General features: G+C 38.7%; 1 protein-coding gene across 2 annotated transcripts; it reads right to left on the reverse strand.

Moving 5' to 3' along the window:
• skap2 (src kinase associated phosphoprotein 2) lies at positions 1-11,814 on the reverse strand. 2 transcript variants are annotated; one of them, XM_008432505.2, is made up of 12 exons: positions 11,572-11,814; positions 10,392-10,497; positions 10,231-10,256; positions 9,905-10,003; positions 9,050-9,130; positions 8,056-8,139; positions 7,829-7,953; positions 7,530-7,593; positions 6,153-6,263; positions 5,912-6,016; positions 4,887-4,999; positions 1-354 (listed from the first exon to the last, which is right to left on the reverse strand). In XM_008432505.2, the coding sequence occupies exons 1-12, from the start codon at positions 11,609-11,611 to the stop codon at positions 262-264; spliced, it is 1,047 nt and encodes a 348-aa protein (XP_008430727.1). In that variant the 5' UTR covers positions 11,612-11,814; the 3' UTR covers positions 1-261. The 2 variants fall into 2 exon arrangements, with proteins under 2 accessions (XP_008430727.1, XP_008430726.1); XM_008432504.2 differs by having other exon boundaries at positions 9,905-10,006; positions 11,572-11,813.
• Between the last annotated feature and the right edge of the window lie 4,986 nt (positions 11,815-16,800).

The following is a 16,800-nucleotide window of genomic DNA, read 5'->3' on the forward strand; positions in this document are numbered from 1 at the left end:
AGTGTTTGAATTTTTATTATCTTCACCAAAAAGCAACTCCAGAATAGCATCACAAATAATTTCAACAGAAAATAAATACAAAAGTGCAGAAAAATGCTGGAAATATACCTTCAGTCAAATCGCCATTTTTATAATCATCAATCTTGCCAATATTGAAACATTGGATTTATCTCAGAACCCCCCCTTCCCCCCAGCCCCACCATTCGATATATGAAACAGCAGGTAGGTGGATTAAGCAGAAGCCTCAGCAGCACAGAGCCTTTACATGACGTAGAGCTCCAACAGGTAGTCTCTAGGAACGATGCCGATTGCTCCGTTCTTCTCTCCGACCCACCAGCCGAAATTGTTGTACTCCTGAAAGCAAAGAAACGAGAATAATAGGCATGTCTGTCCTTACTTAAACTGTTTAATTAATCATTAGCAAGAAAAAAAAAGCAATTACAGGCTGAATCACACCCAGGAGCCTCTGCGTAATTGTCAATCTCAGGTTGTAATATTGAAATAAAAGGCCCTCGGCACACAAAGGGATAAAAAGCAATGGCTTAAAGGATGATGTGATGAGACTCCACACACAAAGTGATCCAAATGACTTCATACCAGCTTCGAGGCTTTCTTTTTTTTAATTATTTGTCAAAAAAGTATTTTCTCTGATTTGTCTTTAAGCCAGTTTTTGATCATTTATTATTTGCTTGATTTGCATTTCATTTGGAATCTTTCTGCAAAGTTTCTGACTTTTCTCTGATGTAGATTTACATTTATTTTTGTTACTCGTCTTAGTGTCTGTTAAGTGAATCTCTTTGTGACTATTTTAGCTCTAGAAATTAAATCGTTCTGTCCTTTTTAGAGGCCCTCTGTCTCTTTTACTTAAAAATGTGTTCAGTTGTAACAGTTATATTATTATTTCTTTCACTTTAGGTTGCCGTTTTGATTTAACTTGATTGGCGTTTCACTTTTAATGTCTTACTCGCCCTTTTCTATCCAGCAACAGTCCTAAGATATTCATCTTTTGTTCATTTTGTCCATTGTTTACGTTCTAGTTGGGCTGTTTTGTGTCACATTCTCTGCTATTTTACATCCGTCTTTTGACATCCTGCTTTGACTGTCAAGTTTTATTGGTCATTTTAAAACAAAGATATTTTCTCTGGAAATAAATAAAAAATTTAAAAAATTAAAAAAAAATCAAGCATTAATTGGATGCATTTTCCCTTGTTTCAGAGGGATAGCCATTATTTTTTTAAGCCCTACTAATTGTCTTAGCCTGCTTTGTAATAGACATGGTGGCATATCCCATCAACAACTTCATACAGTTTGCCCATCCCCCCCACATTCAGTTGTCACGTTTAAGAACGCAAACCAACATTTCAATCCACTCCACCAAAAAAAAAAAAAAAAAAGACATTAACGTGACATTAAATCTTCCCGAGCCCAAAAGGAGACAGCTCCAAATGACAGTCAGCATGCTGAGATGAGAGAAAGACAGCGTGAGGGGAGATCTGAGACCATCTCTCTCTTTTTGGACAAGAGCCTGACCTCACATCAAAGTCTTTCCAGAGCATGAATCAAGGCTGGAGCTCAGGTTCTGACAAGGCAGAGGGAGGGCAAACTGAGGGAACGTTTTAAAAGGCAGAATTCAGGGACAAGCCGGAGCCGCATCTGAGTCCGTCTTACTGTGCAATTCAGTGAATTAGATGCAAGATTTTGCTTTGCATTATATGTTTGGGTAGCAGTATTGGCAATAAACTGATTCTGGTGTTAGGTTATTTCTTTAGTTTAAAGGAAAGAGCATTTGCAGTCTGTGTTAAGAGTCTTGGCATAACACTTACGAACACTTTGCGATAGTCTGTCACACCAGAAATATTACTTTTGGAGGGTGTCAAATGCAAATGATTTAAATTCCAATCAATCAAATTGCCAAATATATTTAACCTCTTGACTGTCATGAGAATACTGGTGCCCTCATGGACCCATTGACCTGCATGTAATCATTTTGGGGGTGATGGTGATTCAAGTGGTATAATAGTTATATATTATTAGTATTAATTACTTTAAAGATTAAATATTGCCTAAGAAAATGTTGGTTTGAATTCGACTTAGCAACTAATGTAAATAACAGTGTAAGACAATGCAAATGTGTTTGTACTTGTATTAGAAATGAATAGGATTAATTTATTACACGATTAGAACCATTAGGGTTTGACCATTAGAAAGTTTCTGATTTAAATAGATTTATATTGAGCTTTAAATCTTTTTTATAACAGTGCTGATGCTAAAGCCTAACTTGCAAGCAAGCGGTGTTTCTTGCTAATGAACAGCACATAATAACTGATAATTATTAAATGATGACTCGTTACAATCAATTTTGAACATTTACTAGCTAGCAATATTTTGTCGTTATTAAGCTAGCATTAGCTCTTAGATTTATGTCAAGTTTGTTTGCAGGCTAGCCCACAAGGACAGTCATTGCCAAGCAACAGCATGTCTTTTCTTTGGTTGTCAGGAAAAACCTAGAATTAAAACTAAAAGTTCAGTAAAAAATTTTAGCAATCACAAACCAACTTTCATCATTAGTCAGGTTTTTTTTTTTTTGTATGGATTTACAAAAACCAGTATTAAAAACTTTAAAAGATTTGAAAAGTGTTTTTTAATATCATAAAATATCAACAAAAAATAAGGTGTGTTACATGGTCCAAATGACACTTCATCTGGACCGCTGGAGGAGTAGGCTGTGGTGTGTGTGTGTGTGTGTGTGTGTGTGAGCGCGCGGCTGTGTATGTGTGTGTGCACACGTGTGTGTGTGATGACTTCCTGCCTCCAGCCTTTGAAAACAGCAACACCTCATTGTATAGTTGGCTGGCTGACAAATAAGTTAAGGTTGAGTGAGTGCTGGACACAACTTGGGAATGAATATACGGAGCTGTGGATGACTAATGACGCCACACCCTGTGAGAACACACGCACGTTAACACAAACACCCAAAACCGAAAAAGGGCACGCTGTCGTAATTGAATTACTTGTACCACAGGAAATTCTTCGGTTGCATCGGTTCATGAAGATGAAATGTGAAGACGTTCCCCCCTAATGTTGAGTTTTTAGATGCTATGCTCATTAATTATTCTTTTCACTTTCCGTTGGGGAGGGGGTGCACACGTGTGTAAACGGAGAGCGATCGGCTGTGCAGCCGAATCAAACAGCTATCAAACTCTCAGGTCCTGACTTCAGGAGGGGTCTCGTAGCTGGAACTCCACACCTATTACTGGGATCTGTGATGGGGGAGGGATGCAAGGCAGAGGGATAAAGGAGACTTGTGGAAGAGGAAGGGAGACGGCCAAGCTTTTAGCTGCAGCTGGCTGTGGTCCAGACGGGTTTTATGGTCATTGCACTCGTAGCAGGCCACAACCCCCAACACCAAGGTTTCAGCTAATGGCACTCTTCGGCTGTGAAAGGGCAACTTGATTCTTGTTTTTTTTTTTCCACACAACAGGATTTTTGTTAATTAAAGTTTTTAATAAACAATAAACCAGGATTTAGCTGATGAGCATTATTAGGGTTTTCTACTTTGTGCATTTGGATTTGCACGGTACTGGCTGATTGGTCAATGGAGAATTAATTTGGCTGATGCTCTATTCCCCAGTGTGACATACAAAGCTAATTTCAGTCTCTTAATTACAGAAATCAAATAATTTCTATTTAATCATTTTTGTTAGCAAGAGGGAATATAATTTCATTACCAAAATGACTTTATTATATCTCATTTAAAACATATATTACTTTTCTTTTTTTCCCTCTCTCTCCCCAACCCGCTTTCACAGTTGAAAGGTTCTTTATTCTGGGTATTAGAATAAGTCATTTCCTATAATTCAAGATTAACATTAAATTATATTTAACCATTACCAACATTAAATTATTATTTTGGTTAGTAAGGCAGTATTTCAACAGTAACTGACCAATGAGTTGTACAACCCATCTGAACAAAACAGCTACATGCTTTGCCACTAGATGGCAGACTTGAATTTTAAAAGTTCCTTGGCCAGCTGTCAGCAGTCTGTCCCATATGACTGCAATGCATCATAGGAACTAAACCAGACAAGAAATATAGTCTGTTCAGATGGAGCACATTTCACACTCTCTCTTTAAACATACCACATGATCCAACTTCCATCTGTGAAAACATGAAATTCTACCTTTTATTTCAAGACTACTACTCCAAATGTGGAATGCATCAACAAATCCTATTTGGTGCTTACTAAAAGCAGAAAAGTACAAAAGAGCTCCTGTTTGGTTACAGAGTGAAGGTAAAGAACGGGCCCTCAGTTCTCCTGGCCCTGCCCGGCTTGACAAGCCTCGGAAATTGTGCGTCCACTACACGTCTTCACCTGCTCCGAATGCTAAGCCTGGGTTTCCTGAGAACACACATTCCTATTTAGAGAGGTGATAGAGATGCATGAGAGGTGTGTGTGGGTGCGTGTGTGCGTGTGTGGGCTCGGGGCAGCTCAGCGCCTGGCATGGCAGCAGTGACAGAGCGCTGAAATACTCCAGATGGGAGTGATGGAATGATGTTACGTGCCAGCTAAAGCCAGAATCTGCCAACGGCACTAAAGCAGTTTCCGCTGGGACACGTCTAATCCTCCATGTCGGAGTTCCAGAGAAAAAACCTCTAGTCAGGTCCATCTCTGACCGTCCCCTCAATAACATATCAAGAAAATCTGCTTCTTTTAAGGACTTGGACAACGTGGCTTCGATGGGCTTATCACTAGAGTCAGATAACCATTTAGTCAGCTGACCTGATTGCTTTAACATTTTCTCAGAGGTGAATTGTCGTAATTCTATCCTCTATAGGAGAGAAAACAACAGTTGATCTCCGACACCCAGAGCTCCCTGGTCCATACCTTGCTCAGGATGTAGATGGCTTCTCCACGTTTGAAAGACAGCTCGTCTGGGTGGTCCCCTGCGCAGTCCCATAAGCCTTGGTAGAAGTTTGCATAGTCTGTGCTCTTGTCAGCTGTGCAAGGAGAAATAATGTAAGGTGATATAAGGGGTTTCAAGTTAAGTTAATTTAATTTTCCACTTGTGTTAATCGGGATGCCGAGACTATTAGTATGGGTAATACAGACTCACATTTGCTCTGAGACGCCATTGAATCAGCTTAGAAATGCTAAAGGCCGTTATAGCAGTGCAGTAATCTACCCAGTGTTCCTAGCTGCAGAACTAAACAAGGGCAGGCATTGTTGAGTTTTTCTAAGCTCCTCAGAACCATATGAAACAAACCATGTGAATCGAACCATATGAAAACCAGAAATGTGTGGAAACTCTTGGCTCCTTTAAATCAAGATTAAAAGGATTGCTTACTGCAGCTTTTGTTTAAGATCTTTGATACTCGTTTTTCTCAACCTAGACATTCGCTTGTTTAAACATTTATACTTCTGTGTGTCTTCATTTCAGTATTCTTAAATAATTTATATAAATATCTTGCTTTAGATGGAATTCTCTTTCCTTTTTTTTCTTTATTTTTAAGTAAAGCCCATTTTATTACTCATGCATGGGACTGTGCACATAAACTGGCCTTAAACAGTTTATGTTGGAGTACATGGTAGGAAAATCCTCATCTACAAACATGTTTTAGGGTAGTTTATTTATTTAAGCAACACCCATTTTTGCTTCTGTTAGTAACTATTTTCTTGCTTAAAATATGCAATGGTATTTCTGGTGTTTAAACATGCTAAGTGTCGTAAAAGGAAGTTGAGCAAGTCAAGCAAAGTTATTTCCAGAATTGTGCACAGTAACTTTCAGTTGTTCACGGGCACTTCCTCTGTCAGTGTTACTACTTCCTCTTCGCTGCAGCTTTTAAACATTCACTTGATCAGACCCATCTGCTGTTATTAGTTAAAGTTGTATGTATATTCAGAAGCAATACCTCCAGGTGCAGCAGAATTGGCAGCAACAGGAGGAGGATGAAGAGGAGGTTTGGATGATGGTTCAACTTTTGGTGGAGGTTTGGCTGGAGGAGGCATCTCCTCATCTGGAAAAAATACAACCATACTGATGCATTAGTGTGCATTTTAGGTTTTGTAGAAAGGACAGAAAAATGGGATTTGATTTTTTTTTTAACAACATATCATAACTGTGACACTGTTTAGTGTAGAATGTGGTCAGACCTGGCAACTCTTCGTAGATTTCTTCACCCGGGGCAAAAGCATGAGCAGTTCCAACGTCGTCATACATGAACTGTTCGTCATCATCTTCTTCGGGAATCATGCCAGACATATCTATTAAAAATAATGGTAAGTTCAACAGAATGTTTATCTCATGTTTATTTCTTTTCAAAAAGCACATTAAAGATTTCATGTTCTTTGGTGAACGTTTATAGTTCTAAAGAAATGAAAATGGATACTACTGATGAAACAGAACCAAAACTCCCCAACTGCGGTGAAAGTTATCACTGGAACTATGTGGTTCGCCTTTAAGTGGCATTCAGAAGAAATGTTGGTACAAACCCTTTACAAGGTAAACACAATGCTAAACAGCAATATAAAGAGAAGTGGACAAAAGTGAACCAAAATAAATTCACTTTTGTTTTTGGTTCTATGTTTTCATAAGTGTCTCTAAAGCTGGAATGTGAATATGACAATATTGAAGTTGAAAACTAGTGATACATGTGCAATAACAAGCTAAATGATGTAAGCAGCAACAACAGGACTGGATTTTTTTAGCATTTTAGGCTCTCAAAAGGAACCCGTTCACTAACACACAGTGCTGTGTGCAGGACAGATTTTATGAAAAACTAACCATGAGAGACGCAACTACAAACTCTAGTTCAGTGGCTGTCACTACATCTCAACACTGTTACCGACTCCGCTAAGAAAAATAGCTATAGGCATTCTTAATAATATCACCTAATTTACCTAAATTACGTAATTGACAAATGGTATGTAAATGTCATGGATATTCCGGTAGGAATGAACAATATAGCAGAAGTAAAAGACACCCTAAGCATGTTTAGAATTACAAATTAACTTTTTGTTGTCATTTTAGTGTATATGTTGCTATTTAGTTTCATTTTTCTGATAGATTTGGGATGGAAGTAGATTCCATTGCAACACAATTTATTCTTCAACAGAAGCTCGATTTATCACTTTTCTGAAACAGTAAATGAAGAGGCCTAAAAACATTTTAATATGGTGACAATGTCCTCAAGTTGACAAGTGTACTTTCAACAGGCAGCAGACATAATATCTTTAAGGACAGGGTTGATAAGAAAGTTAAGTCTTTTCAACTTGGAGTTAACCAGTGTTTTTTTATTATTTAAAAATGTTTAAATATGTTTAAAATGAAATATGCAACTTAACCCTAAAACAATGCACAAAAAAAGATTAAAAAAAACAACAACAAACATTTAAAATAAAGCTTCCAAATCAATCCATTATCACAGTTTTAAGATGTATTGGTATTTGGAATCTCTTATTTACTGAGGTGAAGCTGGGAGAACCACTAAAACAAAGCCCAGTATAGTAAACATGTGGAAGCCCTCATACCTCTCAACACAAAGTCTATTTGTTTCACCCATTCCTCTGCCTCCTTCGTTGATGATGCACAAAACTGAAACCGAACACAGAACAAAATTAAAACAACACTCAGGCCTGCATGTGTTCATTAGTGATACTGCATCTATGCATGAGAAACTGTTCTGCATGGAGCGACATGAACATCAGAAACACATTTCAAATATGCATTTTGAGTTGAACTGTTGCACAGACAGCAAAGATTGAAGAGTAAAATGACTGATATGAGTAAATATTATCTTTTTTTTTTTGTATCAGTGAGAGAAGCGAACCTGATAGACTCGCTTGTCTGGAGCAGAAATTTCAAAGCAGCAGTCCTTCTTTGAGTCTTTCCGCAAGGTGCTGTTCATTTTGACGCCGTAGCCATCGATGCCGAACTCGCCTTTCTGCTGCTTGTCTTGTTGCAGAAGATAAAAGTACCATTATAAATGGTCAACATAATGCAGATGTAATGAAAAAAAAAATAATAGTACAAAATCTCTTGACTGACAGACTGTACCTTTCTCACTGCCATAATAGTAGAAGGTGTGATGGCTCAGAGCACACCATCTCTTCTGCCATTCGGTGCCAAAAAAGCTGTGATCTGTGCAGAGAAAGATGGTTTACATGAAAGCAACTGCATTTTAGCTGACAGTTTCAGTGGTTTGCACGCGACATTGTTTTCATACTACCGTTTACAGTAGGATCATTTTGTACAATATTCAATGTTTACAAATATATTTTAGAATACATTACAAAATATATTATATTATACAATATATGCTATTTTGTGTCATGCAAACTCCTTTATGAACAAATTTTTCTTTGCAAAATGTTTAACAGGAGACCTAAGACTCTGTCCTTAACTTTCACAGATCTTACATGTCTGTTATACAAAGGTTTAAACTTTTTGGGGCTTTTTTTTTTTTTTACACTTGTTCATGTTGCAGTCACAATCTTTTGCATGTTTCATATGCGATGAACTGATTGTGTTATATGCAGCACAATCCTGAATGAAAGTCTATTAGAGGCTGCAAAGTTCATGAGACTTGGATAAAGGCTTAGATCAAAGCACATTCATCTGTTGGAATGGCCCAGTAAAAGTTAAGACCTTTAACCAAATGAGAATCTGTGGCAAGACTTTAAAATTATTGATCGCAAATGCTTCCAATAAAATCTGACTGAGCATAAGCTATGTTGCAATAAAGAATAGTTTTTAAAAAATGAATCTATGGATATGTAAAGTTTGTACAAAAAAAAACAATGACAAATAAAAAGGAGTTCCACAAAGTACTGACTCAGGGAGTCCAGCCAATTCACAATTATGCGCCAACATGCCGACTTATCACATAAAATCCTGTTAAAACATATTGACATGTTTGGCTGTAATTTGACAAAAAGTGAGAAAGTTCAGGGACTTCATATCTTTGCAAAGCCAACTGTACTTCATTGTCCAGACAAACAGAGTCTGCTCTAGATTTCATTTATTTAACTGTAGTTATTAGAGCACCGACCCTTCCTGCGTTTCTCCAGATATCCTGCTTTGAAGACAGACGTCAAGTCCTGGGCTGCAACGGGCGGGGCCTGCTGCGCACCTGGAGAGGACCAAGAACAACGCAATGTATCAAATCAAAGGCATCCTTTCGAAATGTTAAATGAAAAAGGTGTTTCTATGTTTTCATAAGTGTGTCAACAATAGTTTTAGGGGAATGTAGCCATGGGGTATTTGTTTATTTGACAATAATTAACAGCAGAACCCATAAATGCTCCACTCACCTATATTTCTGAGTATACAAGGCTTGCCTTGCACAGTGCAACTTCAATGCAAATGTCTAAATGCTGTGTCAAAGTTGCTTTGTGTGAAAGAGAAGCCATAAAAGTGGCAGCTGCTTAAGGCCCATAAACCCCCACAGTCCCTTAATCACCATCCCACAAGGAATTCCCTTGTACTTTCCTCTAAACAGTACGTATGAAATATTGCATTGATTTCCTTCGAGAAGCATGCTGGATTAGAGTGCTTGAAAACTGGAGGGGATGTTTTTGCACAAACTTCAGCCATGGCAGTAATTTTTAGTCCCCTGACTATGGCTGAGAGCAGTAAAACACACTCTAGCCGTTGAAGAGGGGGGCGAGGGTGGCAGTGAAGGGGCGGAGGGCGAAAGGGAGGCGGCGAGGGGCAGCAGTTGTTCCTCTGAAATTGCTTTCCCAAGTATGTTGCTGAGTTACAGTTGGAATGCCTCCCTCACCGTGTCACTCAGAGTCACTTTCTCTGAGGGGCACACACAGATTTGTGAATTTCCTGGCGTTTTTCCACAGCTTGTTCAGTTAAGGCGCTCGGCGTGTTTGTCAAAACGGCTGTTGGCTTATACCTTCGCCCGCCTCTTCGTCCTTGTCCGTCCGCTCCGAATGCATAGAGCCTCCATCGTTGTTGCTGTCAACTTCCTCATCCTCATCTGAATCATCTCCACCTACTGGAGGAAATATGAGCTGTGAGGCAATGCGTGATTTGGTTATGTTCATCTACCGACGGTTCTCCTTTTCCAAGCTACTTCGACAAGTGTCAAATAGACAAAATGGTTAAGCATTTATGAATCAAAACTAAAATTCTATTTTTTGCAGTTCCAGATCTGCAACATTGCTCAAAAGGAGGAAGGGGGGGGGGGGGAAGAATAAAGTGATAAAGACAAACACTCACCTTTGTCTTTGAAATCTTGGGGGAAACTGTAGATAAGACAATAAATTGACATTACTAGTTTAAAACATGCATTAGCGATAAAGTATTTGATGACTTAGTGGCACCTTTGTAAGCATTCATGATCGCAGGAAATGTTTAATGCACAGTACATGCGGCAATACCTTAGTTTGACCTCCTTGATCCGTTTGATAAAGGCTTCCCTCCTCTCTTTTGCCTTCTTGCTTAAACTTTCTGCTTTTAGTCCATCACAGAGGAACTGTTCCAAATCTAAATAAAGTAGCAGAGGAAACATTTAAAGATACAGCTGAGTGGTGTACTTCTTTCCCTCACAGACCTTGACAATAAAAAAAAATAAAAAAATCATAAAAACACAGGACTTAGTAATGAAGCACAGATTTCCAGAGAAAAGTTATGAAAATGTGAACTAATGAAAAGAAAAAATCTGTGACATTACAGGAGGAATGGAGCTGATCAGTTGCTGTCGATAATCTGGTGGATGAGCGACTTTAGACAGATGATGATGAAGATTCTGAGACGCTACGGCTGCATAAAGCTGCATGGATGACTGAGATTAAGGATTCATTTTAAGTCTTTCTTCCTGGCAATTACTTTCTTCATGGGCTATTCTGTAAATTATTGTTAGTGCATGAAGCAAGTTTTTCTCCGTCTTGATTTACCATATAGCTTTTCTCCTGATTTTAATCCTTTAATAATTTGATTCATATATAATAAGGTTTCACAAAAATGAATTCTGGCCATTCCAATGTTGTTTTCATAACATGCTAGCCAGGCGTCTCCTTTGATTAACCCAACTTTAAATATCAGGACAGTGAATATTTATTTGTCACCAGCCTTTTGTGATGTCACCATACGAATGCGTCAATTAAATTTTACTTTTCAAAGGTATTTCCTCTTGATTAGTGCATTATTGCAATTTATCACAAAATAGAAAAGCTGACCATGGTCAATAAGTGCTAGGTCATGTCTAAAGCTGTTTTTGGTTGATTTTAGATCTGACAGGCAGCTTTAAACATCCTTACTTTGTACGTGTACCGCTGATGTGCAGCAGACCACAAAAGCATCAAACCGGATGTCTGAACTACAGCTGACTGTCAGGGTCACCAGGTGAGAGCAATGTTTATTAATTAAGCTTAAGCAGCGAAAATTTGCCGCTGCAATTAAAGAGCGAGGTATGACAGGAATTGATATAACGAAAGAACATCACTCATTCTGAGTGGATGGTTCCTCTTTTCGCAGACTGCTTTCCCAAAGTCTAGTGAAAGAAACGTCACGCGAGGAAAGAACACCGACAAACAATCAATCACTGATCGATGAGCTCACCTGAAATCAGCGTCGTCAACTCGTCGGGAATCGCACGCATCGTAGCGAGGAGTGACAGCTGGAGCTCGGTGGACCTTCCGCCAAGAGAGAAGCTTAACAGAGTACACGGAAGCAGCAGCTCTGACTCTCACACGGAAGTCTGTTTGTCAATTATTTCTAAAAGTGACCACTCGGTTCCGCATGGGGATCAACAGCGAAGAGCCGCATGACGTTCACTCGGGAGGAGCCACGCTGACATTTATTGGTCTCTGCCTGTCAGCGTGTTGCTCCGCAGACACCGAGCTGATGCTTTAATGGTCCTCCGTCTCTTTAAACAATAATAAAGTCCGGAAATCATATTTTTGATCGATTCAACATCACATAACTATTGCACTAAATAACTGTCTTCGCTGCCTCTAACTTAATGGACACATTACTACGCCCGTGGGTTTAATTTTGTAATTGTTACTTTTTAACACTGATGTAAGATGTGTGTAGTTTATGAATATGTCAGCGCTGTAAATCTAAACAGGGGTCATTAATAGCTGCAAAGAGAATTACTGAAGCACTCAATCATTATAATGTAAGAGTTAAGAAGTGGGCTATGACACGGAAGGATGGATGGATGGATGGATGGATGGATGGATGGATGGATGGATGGATGGATGGATGGATGGATGGATGGGTAGACAGACAGACAAACGTTCAATAGGTCCTAAAGTTTTATTTCATTTTCATCTACTTTATATCTTCTTCTTCTCCTTCTGTGTTTAACCAACTCGCAAGTAATCTCCTAAATAAATATCCATATACGTGATATGTGTTGCAGTTGCCATATGTCCTATATGGCTTGCCGTAACCTGCAAACCAGGCCTGATTTGCAAAGTGTCTGAATGACCAGCTGTCATGTCAATTTTTCTACCTGACCGGTGGATCTCTGCAGCTCCTCCAGGGCCGGCCCAAGCCTTTCTGGGGCCCTAAGCAGAGTTTACTTTGGGGTGCCTCATATTAATATCAAAACTACATACATCATCATTTCTACACTATGTGTGTACAATGCCTCCTAATATTAGCTCATACTGCAAAAGCACAAAGTTCTACCAAGTATTTTAGTCTAGTTTCAAGAGAAATATCTTATTACTCTTGAAATAAGACAAGATTAGCTTACAATCAACCTTTTAGCATGATATAGGAGCTTGTTTGTATTTGTACTGACTTGTACTTAGGAATATTAATCAATATTAAGGGATTATTGACTTAAACAAGCTCCTATATGTTGCTGAAAAGCTACGTTAAAGTTAGCTTTGTGTTACTTTAAGTGTACTAAGACCTTTACACTAGAAACTAGATAAAAAATACTTGGTAAAATTTGTATGTTTTGCTCCCTGCATCATACCGATGTTTTTATGGCTCTTGGTTTTAATCTCACAGGAGTAGTAAACAAGAAAAGATGCTCTAATAAATTAGCTTTTTGAAATGGAGACTAGTATTTACTGTGTCGTAAATAAGTGTTAATTTAATGTTTGTAAATTCAAAAATTAAATTTACAGTAAACAAGTTAGCAAGATTAATATCTTTTGTTTTTAAATTCAAAACAGAAAGTGTAGACAGTGTAAAATGTGCAATCTACCGCTACAAAATAAAATGAAATGATGCTCTTGCGAGCCCCCTGGTGGTGTTAGGACCCTAAGCAGCCGCTTCACTCACAAATGCCTTGGGCCGGCTGTTAGCCTCTGTTCTGATTCACTGATTAATGCTCTCTTTGGCCAGTGGTTCTGTTTGCTTCATCAGACCATCATCTCCAGTGTTTTTGTAAAGCAGTTCTCAGCCAAATGTGAAGTGGCCAGCTTTAAAATGAGCTCCGTCAAATCAGAAACCATGTTCTTGATCTGGTGAAGGGATAAGGTCTGGGTCCTCTACTTACCCAAGCAGAGGAATTTAAGTATCTGGGGCTCTTGGTCACAAATGGTTAATGTTCTTTGCAGCATCAATATGCAGATTGGCGCGTAGTAGCAGTCAGAGCTGAACCAAAAGGTGAAACTCTGGATTTATTGGTCGGTCTATGTTCCTATCCTAATCTATTGTCACAAGCGATGATTAGTGACTGAAAGAACGAGATTGTGGATATAAGCAGCTAAAATGAGCAGGATGTCTGAACTCTTCCTTAGGGATACAGTGAGAAGCTCACTGTTCCCAGAGGGGCCCAGAGTAGAGCCGCTTATTCCCCATATTGAGAAGACTCAGTTGATGTGGTGGGAGGAAAATCAGAAGAAAACCTGTGACACGCTGTGGAGACTGTGTTTCTCAGCTGGACTTTGGAGCCCCTGGGAGGAGCTGGCCCAAGTGTTTGGTGAGAGGGAAATCTGGGCTTCTCTGCTTAAACTGCTGCCCCTGCAACACGATCCTGGACTAACCAGAGGATGGAGGGACCCTTTTGTTTAGAATTTTAGTTGCACTAATGTTACCCTCCGAGATTCTTGCAGTAGTACTGTATTTGTACAGAGATTTTAATAATGCACAGGACGACTTCGTTTTCTAAGTAGGAGAATTTTCAAAGCAATTGGTTGCTCTGGATTTTATTTACGAGTCTCATAGTAAAGAAGGGCTGAACACAAGTGCAGACTTGCCTTTCACTGATTAACACGTTTCTGCTGGCACATTTTAAGAAATAGGTCTTTTGCCAAACTATTTATGACAATGTCATTTATTTAAAAGTCGTCACTTGACTTCTTACTTCTGACAGACAGTCACACAGTCTAGGTGGGAAGGCTGAGCTCTTGAACTTTAAAGCTTCTTCTTCTTGAGAAACGTGTCAGAAAGATCCGATCAGTCGTGCTGAGTTCAAAGTTGATTACTTTTCCTGTAGCTGCAGGCGTTGAGAACTTTTCTGGATACTGCACACAAACATACCTTCTGGAGAACGCATTGATCATATCAGAGAGGAGAGAACGTGATTGAGACACTACGTAAACCAAAAGCTGTGATTGCAATAATCGATTACTTACAACTTAAGCATTAGAATGAAATAAATAATTCAAACCATTTTTAAAAACTGCCCTTGTCATTTTTCTTCTTTAAAAAGAGTCATACAGCTTCGTTTTAGGGTACAGCTTAATATATCGTCCCATTCTGTTTGGACAAGAACTTTTAATTAAAGAGATATTCCCATTAGTTGGGTTGAAGAAAGATGTCAAAATCTCCAAAATGACCACTAACCCTCAATGAGGGTCTTTTACACTGACAATAAACAACAATAAGTCTGTTAACTGTTTTGTAATACCAAACTTGTTTTTTCTTATTATGTTGTTCAAGAATGCGAAACAACTTCATCATGGTGGTCATCAAAATCAATTAATTATCACTGATCATTACCACTACTAAAATAGGGTTTGTTTAACCCAGTACAGAACCTTCATGAACACTGAAAGGCTCTTTGCTCAGACTTGTAGCCTGATTTTCCAAGGCTGTTGCTGCAAGCGTCTCATGACCTCACTTCCTGCCACTGCGTTTTTATGAGCTGTGTAGTCATTCAAAACCTGACCCCCTCCTGACCTGGCAAGAGTTCCTCCCAGCTGGAAGAGGAGAGGAGAGCCAGTTTGACCTCTGACCCTCGCCAGTTTCTCTGTGTGTGTGTGCATACATGGAGGGAGGAATGAGTATTGTATCTGGTTTCCCCCATAAAGTTTGCCTGTTATCCTAAGGATGACCATGATGTCAGCTGAATAAAACAAAGTCGTTCAGACAGGTTAGCTGATCGTCGTTCTTTAAATAAAATGCAGGTGGTAACTTGTTGTTTATTGCATCAAGGTGTTGGAATTAGTTTGACAAGAAGGAATTTTCGGCAGAGGCCCATACCTCCCCAGATTAGCACCACTTATTAGCATCCCTAGTTTCATGTTTACTTCCGTGTGCCTAGGGTCTAACTGATCAAATGCATGATGAGCCTCATGTTATTTACTAAATAAACAGTGCTGAGTAAATCGTGAAACTATGCACATTTGCCATGCCCAGCTTTTTAATACACACTCAGTAGAGTCAGGAAGGAGGGGCCATGTTAGATGAGTGGTGCTTGCAAGCAGTTACAGACAATAATTATTTATTTATTGTGATTTATTTTCATTTGCAACATTCATGCAATTTGGCTCCATAGTGGAGGATTTAAAATGAAGACATTTAGCACAACTGCCAAAGCGTACCAGTATTCCCTGCATAATTGTGAGGTTTTACAAATGAAATATTGCCATCCTTTACATTTTAATATTCAAAAACCTGGAAAATTTTGAAATAGACCATTGATTAATGTAATCGAAGTGCTCTTGTGGACCCCCTGGAGTCCAGTGATCTCCCAACATCCCAGCTTGTAAAGTTTTACTTCATGCTCTTCAGTTATAATGATGCACAAGTAGCATCGCTTGAAATTATTTTCAGCAGAAGCAGCAGGTCGTCAGTTTTATTTGTGGCGTCTTTGGTGAAGCACCCCGCAAAATTCAGACAGAACTTGTTACGCAATGTTTCCTTAAAGCAAACATTCAACTATCCTCATTTTAGTCAGACACAATGAGCTCAAAACACTCACTACACTACAAAACATATTAAACCATGTTAAAATGAAAAATAATGTCAGGGATTTTTTTTTTTATAATTACGTTTTTAAGCAGTTTATTAAACGGGAATGTATGAGCAAAATGTGCGTGGAAAAAAACTTCTTCGGAGTAATTTCAAATACTCACCGATCTCACTTAAACAGTAAGTACATCATGGGCTTTTACTGGAAGGCCTCTCGGTACAAAAAGTTCAAATTTAGTCACTAATCCATGTGACTTAATTTGTTAGTGTATAAATATCGCACTGCCATACATGTGAATTATGCTAACTCAAATATTAAAAGGTTTTGAGAAATACGAGAGAGTGAGGCTGAATTTTTCATGCAAAGAAGCGCTGTTGCAGTTCAGACCATAAACAAGCGCCCTCAACCCTGTGAGTTTTATAGGCAATAAAACTTAATTAGAAAACCAAGAGGAGTTCCCACTTTTGGCCAGAGTTTCCCAGCAGGTTCTCAATTTCTTTGCTCTAGCTTAGTTTAATTTAATCTTATTATTTCAGTTTTGTCAAGAAATTAAGACCGTTACACTGTGGGGCTAAGTTAACAACTCCATATGAAAAGTCGCTGAAATTAATTTGAAGTATTATAAAACTTAACTTAGCTGTGCCACTTATATTTAGTTTGCAATATTAGTGTTAGTATTATAT

The sequence above is a fragment of the Poecilia reticulata genome, linkage group LG16, assembly GCF_000633615.1.
Source record: "Poecilia reticulata strain Guanapo linkage group LG16, Guppy_female_1.0+MT, whole genome shotgun sequence".
Classification (NCBI taxonomy): Eukaryota; Metazoa; Chordata; class Actinopteri; order Cyprinodontiformes; family Poeciliidae; genus Poecilia; species Poecilia reticulata.